This window comes from Temnothorax longispinosus, chromosome 8 (assembly GCF_030848805.1).
Source record: "Temnothorax longispinosus isolate EJ_2023e chromosome 8, Tlon_JGU_v1, whole genome shotgun sequence".
NCBI classification, from domain to species: domain Eukaryota; kingdom Metazoa; phylum Arthropoda; class Insecta; order Hymenoptera; family Formicidae; genus Temnothorax; species Temnothorax longispinosus.
The window spans coordinates 8,398,515-8,408,659 of NC_092365.1; the positions used below are offsets into that span (position 1 = coordinate 8,398,515).

At 42.1% G+C, this 10,145-nt stretch overlaps 1 protein-coding gene across 1 annotated transcript; it reads right to left on the reverse strand.

Annotated features, from left to right (window-relative positions):
• Nucleotides 1-6,891: 6,891 nt before the first annotated feature.
• LOC139818225 (uncharacterized) lies at nt 6,892-8,484 on the reverse strand. The gene has a single exon (XM_071786839.1). The coding sequence runs from the start codon at nt 8,482-8,484 to the stop codon at nt 6,892-6,894; it is 1,593 nt and encodes a 530-aa protein (XP_071642940.1).
• Nucleotides 8,485-10,145: the final 1,661 nt, after the last annotated feature.

Below are 10,145 nucleotides of genomic sequence, written 5' to 3' on the forward strand. Positions count from 1 at the left end.
CCCGACCCCGCTAACCGCAAGAAAGATCCCTGGGCCAGAAGTTCCTGTTACCTCCCTACTTATTAACTAATCATCTCTTTAATCACTGTAATAAAAAATTTATTGCGAAAAATAATATCTTAATTAGAGTTTTTTCCTATATTCCGTTTAAGTGTTGTACCAATTTGATTTTTGGGACATATGGACTTTTTTAAGTATTTTTCAACTTTTTACGCAAACGTTTAACTTTCTTTTACTTAAAAGTATACATGTAAGCGGGGAGGGGCTACCGCTCCTCACCCGCAGGCATGGGCGGGTGCGGGTGGACCTCGGTTCGCGTGGAAAGTTGAAAATCCGAACCGTACAATGATAGATCTCGTGTGAATCTATTGTATTCACACACATACTTTTCCATCCACACAACAATTGGGTTGGGTTAAATTAGTTTTTTTGGAGGTGGAGCCCCCCGCAGGGAGGCGGAACCTACTGCCTCCATGCATACACCTTCCGCGCGAAACGAGATGCTACATAGGTTTACAACTTTTTACGCGTGAAAAGTTTACGCATGTACTTTACAAATCAACACTATTACTATACGTTTACGCGAGCGTTACTTTTGTAGTAAACTTACGATAATTCCTTCGCGTAAACGGGATTTTGTAGTAACTTACGATAATTTACTCCGCGTAAACGAGTGAATTATCGTAAGTTACTACAGAAGTAACCCTCGCGTAAACGTAGTATATGTGTCTAGTTTAACGGTAGTGGAGCCCTCCGCAGGTAGGCGGAACCTACTGCCTCCACGTAGAGTCCCTCTAATAAGGGTCGCGACACGGAGCTGCAACTTTTGATTGGTTCGCATTTTCGACAGAAGCATGAGAAATAGAAAGAGAAAGAGATATAGGAGAGAAGGAGAAAGCGATATGAATATATCGTTTGTATATCGCTTTCTCTTGAGGGACTCTACCTCTACGCATACACTTTCTACGCGAAACGAGGTGCCTCATGAATTTACAACTTTCCACGCGTGTAAGTAAAAAAAATTGTAAAACCAGCAGTAGCTGCTCGGCGTCAAGCTGCTGCTGCGCCTGCTCCTGCGGCTGGTCCCGTGGTTGGTCCCATAAATTTCGTCGACATTCTGTAACACAAAAATACAAAAAAAGCAATAGTATTAAAATACTCTAAACAGTAAACACAAAATTTAAATATTGTATAATAAGGTAAACATCTCAATAGCCAGACATCTAATTTACTTTACCATAATATACATAAACAATCTTATTTTTTATTAAAAAATTACGTACTAATTAGTCCCTGCTGCTGCTGCTGCGCCAGCGGCTGCTCGTTGGCTTCCTGCTGCCGCTGCGCCAATGGCTGCTCCAGCAGTGGCTGCTTAGCGTCAAGCTGCTGCTGCGCCTGCTCCTGCGGCTGGTCCCGTAGTTGGTCCCGCTCTACCAATCTTCTTTGCAGCTCTTCAATTAAGAGCTGTTGTTCTCTTAATTGCTGCATTATTTGCTGCAGCGTTGGCAGGTTATTGTTATCGTTTATTTCTGCAAATAAAAATATAAACTTAATTGCAAGTTTTGTCGTTAGAAATTTGTAAAAAAAAGTAGGAGTTGATCTTTGTAAAGATGTTTTTAATCACGGGCAACTTTATGTTGCTTTTTCACGAGTACGTTCTTGAGAATCATTGAAAGTTTAGCTTGGTAATCAAAGAGAAAATAGATATGTTAAAAATCACGTATGTAAAGAAATATATATTTAATTACATGGTAAAATAACATTTTGCTAAACAAGTGCAAATAATTATTTCCATATATTTTTGGCTGCTGAGCACAAATTGGTTATCCACATTTTTCTATTGCATTTCAATAAAAAAAGGGATATAATGAGTTTTTTTTACGCGGGGAAATATTCGACTACTGGGATCCCAGTCCTAAGCCCAGTTTGCCCAGTAGCCCCCTCTATAAGAGGAGAGAGAAGGCCCCCCCGCCGCCGGGGACAGGCGAGGGGAGTGCCGGATTTTTACCGGCTAAAACCCCGCGGGTATCTTTCTTGGCGCGTTTTTCGATAGTGAGAGGGGCCCCAGGAAACGCACTGATTCGTCCGGGACCCCCCCCCCCGCGCCGCGCCCAATAGCTGGGCGTCTATCCCGGGGCACTAAAAGTGCCCCATGGCCTTTGATAGATCTAACAGAGATATAATGAACTAGAAAGGATAATTTTTAGAGATTTTATGATGTTGTAGGTTTGCTAGAAAATTTTAAATTTTATTATTTTAAATTTTATTATATCATGCAAAAGTACTTATAAACTTTAAGTTCTTAAATAAATTTTATTTTATTTTAGTAATAAATTATTCAATATAATTATACATTTTTGAAATATTATTATTTAAAATATATCATTAGACTCGTGAAAATGTCAATAAATTAATTAAAAGACGGCGATACGAGTCAAGCGCGGTACGTGGTGCGCAACTAGAGAATTAATAGTTACAGAAGTAACGAATTACAATGTATATACGTATATACATATATTCCAACTTAATAAACTGCGCGCCGATTATTTGTCGGACTTGAAACACAGCTATCGTTGGAACTTTAATACCCTTCCCTCCCCGGAATTAAATCTATACGATTTAATTATTTAAAAAACTGTAAAGAAACTATTGCGAAAAATATTACATCAGCCAGGATTCGAGCCTGGAATCTCCCTCATTCCGTGAAGGGCGTCGTACCAATTCGACTACCGAGGCATGTGGTAATATTTATCGCAATAACCGCGTTGATAAGTTTAACAAGCGCTTGTTTCAGCCTGCGTAAATTCAAAGCTGTCCTTGACTCGTATCGCCGTCTTTTAATTAATTTGTTGACATTTTCACGAGTCTAATGATATATTTGAATTTACGCAGGCTGAAACATGCGCTTGTTAAACTTATCAACGCGGTTATTGCGATAAATATTACCACATGCCTCGGTAGTCGAATTGGTACGACGCCCTTCACGGAATGAGGGAGATTCCAGACTTGAATCCTGGCTGATGTAATATTTTTCGCAATAATTTCTTTACAGTTTTTAAAATAATTAAATCGTATAGATTTAATTCCGGGGAGGGAAGGGTATTAAAGTTCCAACGATAGCTGTGTTTCAAGTCCGACAAATAATCGGCGCGCAGTTTATTAAGTTGGAATATATGTATATACGTATATACATTGTATTTCGTTACTTCTGTAACTATTAATTCTCTAGTTGCGCACCACGTACCGCGCTTGACTCGTATCGCCGTCTTTTAATTAATTTATTACTATTTAAAAATTAGTTAGCATCAATATTACTGTGTTAACAAAAAAAATAGTTATTAAATTGTGTTGTAATGTCAAATTTAATAATTCACTCTTAAAAAAGCCGTGTTGAGTCGATAGTCGAAATCATTGTTGCCCCTTTTCCGCGATGCCGATTGGCCGTCCCGAATCTTGATCTCGCATTGCGAGTTACATACGATCGCGAACTCGCGTCGCGAGAACGGATGTCGCGCGCATCTTGCATTTTAAATTTATATAGGTTATCAGATTATATATGTCACAATGAAGCGTACGCGGAACTTTACTTTTGACGGAACGTGAAGATAAGTGAAAGAAACAAGAAATAACATATTAAGAAGTAAACATTCGTGAATCTTAGAATCCATCACTTCCGTGCTTCTTCACATGATCCTTCCTATTTTCCTTTTTCCATAGTATTTTTTCGTTTTTTTAAATCCTTCTTCTCCTCCTATTTTACACTTTCTCTATCCTTTTGTGATATCATTTTGTACATCTATTTTTTTTAAATTTTACAAATAGAAAATATCAAATATCACCAAAATCCAACCCCACGTCTGTGCGTTGTGAGCCACGTGCTGAGCGGGCAACATTTTTCTTATAAATGGCTAACGGGGCAATGGTAAACCCACTTGGAGTGGACAGATGTCTGAGGTAAGTAAACATAACCTATTGCGGTTGCTCGCTACACTTATATTATATTATTATTGACATTGAAAATTGTTCGAACTAATGTCCTATATGACGATTCCCATGGCGACATCTGGTGTCCTACGGTTCGAATGGGGTGGCGCCTCCGGAGTCCTGGCGCCACGTTCTTTAGGGAGTTTTCTCTCCCTAACTATTTTGCCGAACCATGTTAATCTGCACATTCACCGTTTGTTCCGCTCACGCGTTCAGTTCACGCTGTATCGTACTGAAATATACTTGTCGTACATTTACTCAGTTCTTTTTCCTTCTTCGATAGCCATCACTGCGTACTCGACGTTTCTTGTATCCCGTAATAGGTTATGGCCCCAGGCATACAGCCGTCGAAGCATTATAGTAAAAATCGCGTGTGATATACAGGGAAGAAAGCATGGCATCTTCGTCCGTGAGAATCGAATTGCTCAACAAGGAGAATTTTGACACATGGAAGATCCAAATGGAGGCACTTCTTATAAAGAACGACGCATGGAATTACGTTGGTGGAGATGCCGTAAAGCCTGAACTCATCGAAGGAGACGATCGATCTGTAGCGGAAGTCAAGAAATGGGAAACAGCGGATTAAAAGGCGAAATCCGACATAATTCTCTCGATGTCCGACTGAACTTAAACAGGTGAAAGGCTGTAATACAGCAAGAAAAGTATGGAATAAGCTGTCGTCGATTTATCAATCGAAAGGCCCCGCTAGAAAGGCCACTCTGCTGAAACAATTAACGCTACAGCGAATGGATGACGACGAAGACGTGCGCGAATATTTACGTAAATTCTTTGTTACGGTGGATAAGCTCAGTGACATGGAAGTGAACATAAATCCGGACTTATAACAGTGATGCTCTTGTACAGCCTTCCGCCGTGCTTTGAAAACTTTCGGTGCGCGATAGAGTCACGCGACAAATTGCCGACGCCGGAAGTGTTTCGCGTAAAGATCGTGGAAGAGCACGATGCGAGAAAGAACGCGCGCGTCACGGGTCAAGACGCCATGATCGCCAAGCGTTTCGAAAGACGTAAGAATCCGAAGGAGAAAAAGGGCAACGACACTTCTCAAAAAAAACCTTTTAAGTACAAATGCCATCGCTGTGGAAAGGTCGGACATAAAGTAGCCGAGTGTCATTCACGCACGGAAGATAGTCAAGCGTCCCCGAAGAGCCCCGAAAAGGTGAAGATGGCCGACGCCGACGACGTGTGCGTGTTCGCGTGTGCGCAGACAATGAATCCGGTTGAACAAGAAGTGTTCCGAGCAAGGGTTGTAACACGTGCCAAGAGGTGGTGTTTGGACAGTGGATGCACCGCTCATTTGTGCAGTGACTCGAATAAATTCGTGCATTTCGAGAATGTTACAGCTGACAGATTAAACTTCGCCAACAATACGTCAACTACGATTACCGGAAAAGGAACCGTACATCTCAACACGGAAGTCGAGGGAAAATCTAAACAATTACGTCTGGAAGATGCTCTACACGTGCCCAACTTGCGGACAAATCTATTGTCGGTTAGCAAGATTACCGACAGAGGCTTCAAGGTAATTTTCGATGGTAAATCAGCACATGTGATCGACCAAAACGATCTTACGAAGCTTGAAGCGACTCGCGTTAACGGATTATACTATCTTAATGAGAACGGACACGAATGCAAGTCTGCCGCCGTAACCAAACTCGACAGAGGATTGGCTAAAGGATCCATGGAGATCTGGCACCGTTGAATGGGTCATCTTAACCTTAAAGATCTTTCAACGTGTGACCGCAACGGAACCATACACGGAATGAATATTAAAGATCCCGAGCATGATTTTAGGTGCGAGATTTGTATTCGCGGAAAAATGACAAGGTCTTCGTTCCCCAAGAAATCGGAAAGACAGAACTTTTGGAATTAATCCACTCAGACGTTTGCGGACCTATAAGAGTCGAATCGATCGGGAAATCGCGATACTTCGTAACTTTTATTGACAATTATTCACGATGGTGCGTGATTGCAAATGATTAAGAGCAAAAATGAGGTGTTTAATGAGTTCAAACATTTTAAAGCTCTCGTCAAAAATCAGACTGGACGCAGGATAAAGTATCTCCAAACGGACAACGGCAAGAAGTACGTCAATCGAGAATTCAACGATTTCCTAAAGAAGAGTGGGATTAAGCGCAGGTTGACAGTAACGCATACTCCGGAGCAGAATGGGATCGCGAGAGGAAAAACCGGACTCTCGTGGAAATGGGTAGATGCCTCCTGATCCAATCTAATCTGCCTCCGTCGTTCTGAAATGAGGCTATTAATACGGCAAGCTACATACGCAACTGGTGTCCGACCAGTAGTCTTGGCGGTAAAACGCCGTACGAAAAATGGATAGGAAAGGCACCTAACGTCGAACATTTTCAAGAATTTGACTGTCCTGTTTACTCGTTGGATAGAGAGCCGAATAAAGAGAAATTCTAGTCACGATCCGAGAAAGGAATTTTTGTAGGATACGCTGAGAATTCCAAGGTGTTTGATTTTGACTTTTTGTGACGTCTGGCTGTTGCCACCACTTGTCCACGGAACGATTGCTTCGCGGTTGTGGTCGAGAAATAATTATTTCTCTCAATTTCGGATATGTATATTTATTACGTCAAAGTAACAATGAGAGTTAGAATCCGCGACTCTTACACGGTAGCACGCTGGATGGCTTCTTCTTCTTCTTCTTCTTTGATTGGCCAGTGAGCTATACAGCTCTAAAAAGGCCAGGGCGAACCTCTTGTCGTAGTAGCCGTATCGGCGTATAGGAGCAAAAACGTGTCAGCCACGAATGGCATCGTCATAAGACAGGCGAGCGTACGCAAACCGCTGACCTGCGCGCGCACGCCGCCAGGCGGACGCGCCCAGGAGCACGGCCTCAAAGACCCCACTCTCGAAGGGGGCTCAGGGTTGGAGGTCCATTGATTTACATGCGGCCAGAAGGAGACGTGTGAGCTGCTGCGATGGATTATTAAGGAACAGAAAAATGTTTTTAGGTGAAAAAGAAGAGGTCTCCTCAATATGCTTAATTAAGTAACCGGCTTTATCGGAGTATAACGCACAACTGAAAATAATGTGGTTTATGTCTTGCTTTGGGTTGCCACACGGACAAGCTCCAGAGTCAACGATATTTTTCCTAGCTAAACTATAGTTAAGATTGTAGTGCCCGCTACGCAGTCTATTAACCAGAACAATTTCTTTCCGCCTGAAGGGTTTTTTATGGTACCAGGGACGATCATCACCTGTGTGGTAGTTAGTGTAGTAAAAAATGCCCTTAAATGAACCACGACATCGAAAATACTCCTTGATCTGTCTGCGAATGTTTTCCTTGGAGACGGAGTAAAAGTCACAATGGGGAATACGGAAGTCAGGAGTAAAGCCTTTTCTGGAAGCCAACTTGGCTGTTTTATCTGCAACTTCGTTGCCAGCTATACCGCGGTGAGATGGAATCCACGCTAGTTGTAGGTCAATGCCTTTATTTGAAAACTGATATATTTTTTCCTTTATCCATGGAATGATGTAATTTTGCTGCCTTGCATCATTGGAGCATATATTCTCCAAGACACTCTTGGAATCCGAGAAGATTACTATTTTTTTCGGGTTCCGTTGTCCTGCCGTGATAAGTGCTTGTAGAATGGCCCAAGCTTCTGCCGTAAAGATTGAAGTTTGCGTTGGTAGCTTGTGCATGATTTGAATTGCCAATTCAGGCGAGAAGACACCCGCTCCGACAAATCCAGAGTCATCTTTGGAACCGTCTGTATAAAATGAAATTGCGTCCTTTCTCAAACTTTGAGTCTCCTTTAAAAATAGAGAATTCACATTGCTAATATTAGGATCAAAAAGGAAAGAAGTATATTGGATGATGTGGACCGTAGATTCGTAACTATGGTTAAACACAGGTAAAGAGACTGTTTGGTGAATCTTGCCAGTTACACCAATAATGGAGCGGAAGTACCTATATGCTGGGATATGTTTACAGGCCTTCTCACAGTTGTTAGGAGATCTAGTAATCGAGATTAATTCATCCAAGCTGTTAGTGACCGGGCTAAATTCCTGTGCGATGTTTTTAAGGACCAGTTTCGATGTCAGATACTTGAGTCTAAATTGCAAAGGAGGCTCTTTGGCCTCATCAAGTAATACGTTTATCGGCGTAGATTGTCGATAGCCGAAAGCGATTCTAATGGCTTTGTATTGTATGCGCTGAAGCTTTTCGAAAATGGTGAGGTTGCCAGACAATTGGAGTAACTGACATCCATAATCGATGTTACTATGGATAATACCTTTGTATATCATCATCAATTGTTGCGGGTGAGCACCCCACCAGACCCCGGCCAGGGCGGTCATTATGTTAAGAGCTTTCCGACATTTGTTAATGACGTAGGTGAAGTGAGGTTTGCCGCTGAGTGCGCAGTCAACAAAGATTCCCAAGAATTTGACTATCTCGTGGTATTGGATTGGGTTACCGTTGATAGTGATGTCTGGAATGAAGGAAGGCATGTGTCTCTTCCGTGTGAAAATCACCGCTTGCGACTTGGTAGGTGAAAGTGTCAGCCCTTTGTTTGAGAGAAAGCGTGTGATTCTCTCAATAGATTCGTTGATTTACTGGACTGCCTTGTCAAGATCTTTATTAGTGGAATAGATCACAATATCGTCCGCATATAAAAGAATTTTGCAGTCGGTATTAATAAGGCGGGTAATATCTTTAATGTAAATATTGAAGAGAGTTGGGCTAAGAATAGATCCCTGAGGGGTTCCTTTCCTGGCATAGAGGGGGCCTGACTTGATGCCGTTCTGTATGTAAAAGATAATTCTATTGCTAATCAAATTGTAAATAAATTTTCGGAAAGAAGCCGGGACACCAATGTTAGCGAGGTCATTGACCAATATATGTGGCAAAACATTGTCAAATGCGCCATTTATGTCCAAAAATGCAGCTGCAGTGTATGCATCCTTCAGAAAGCCAGCCTTGATATCGTTGGTCAGTGCAGCCACGCTGTCGAGACAGGATTTAGCGTTTCTAAATCCGAGCTGGGAGTCAGAAAGCAGGTCGTTATGCTCGAGGTACCATCTCAGTCGATTGTACATACACTTCTCCATAATTTTCAAGATACAGGAGATAAGTGAAATAGGCCTAACCCCTTTGCCACCAGGCTTGGGAATAAAGATAACGAGTGACGTGCTCCAATCATCTGGGAAACTTCCATCGCGTAATAGTCCATTGAAGATGTCTCGCAGTTTTTCCCAGATAAACTCTGGGAGAGAGATGAGGATGTTGTAGTCCATCTGATCTAATCCAGGCGATGATTTCTTCTTGGCTGACTTCAGAGCCGTATAGATTTCTTCCATAGTGATTGGATTATCAAGCCATTGCGCCGGATGTGCAGCGTTATTGTGGTCTTCTTTCCGTAACACTTCTAGTGACGGATCCTCAGGGGAGCATGATGGAGGGCACAGTTTACCCGCGGCTTCTTGGATGAGCTTTTCATACTCAGATGCGTCAGTATTAGAACGTGTAGCCTGGTTTTGGTTTTTGAACGACTTAACGAATCTCCAGACTTGTTGTATAGGCGTCTTGGCATCGAACGTGGCGCACAAATCTTTCCATCCTCGAGCTTTCTCCCTCTTGAGGGAGCGCCTTGTTACGGCGACAGAACGTTGATAATTAAGTAAATTTTCCAGAGTATAGCTCTCTTTGAACTTTTTTGCGGCGGCTTTACGATCGTTAATGGCCGCATCGCATGTTTCATTCTACCATGGAGCGGGAAACCTTTTGGGTTTAGTAGTGAAGCTTGAAGGGGACAAGCTTTTCTTGCTAAGGGTAGTTGCAATACAAGTCCTAATAATAGAGATTAGTTGGGAGTAGGCTTCGACAGCGTTGGAGGTATCTATTTCTTCTATCTTCTGTTTTTCTTTAATAAGAAGAGAAACGAGTTTTTGGAGCGAGTCTTTATCAAATTTTAATTTGTGAGAGAACCTGAGCAAAGGGTTCAGAGGGCTGTTGATCCGAGTAATAATTGGGATGTGGTCGCTGCCTTTAAGGTCGCAGTCCTGATCGTGATCGTAGACGCATATAGTGGCCAGATCAGCGGAGACCAGAGTAAGATCAATGACTGAGCTGACGTTATTATATATATTATAATAGGTAGGGGTTCCGTCAT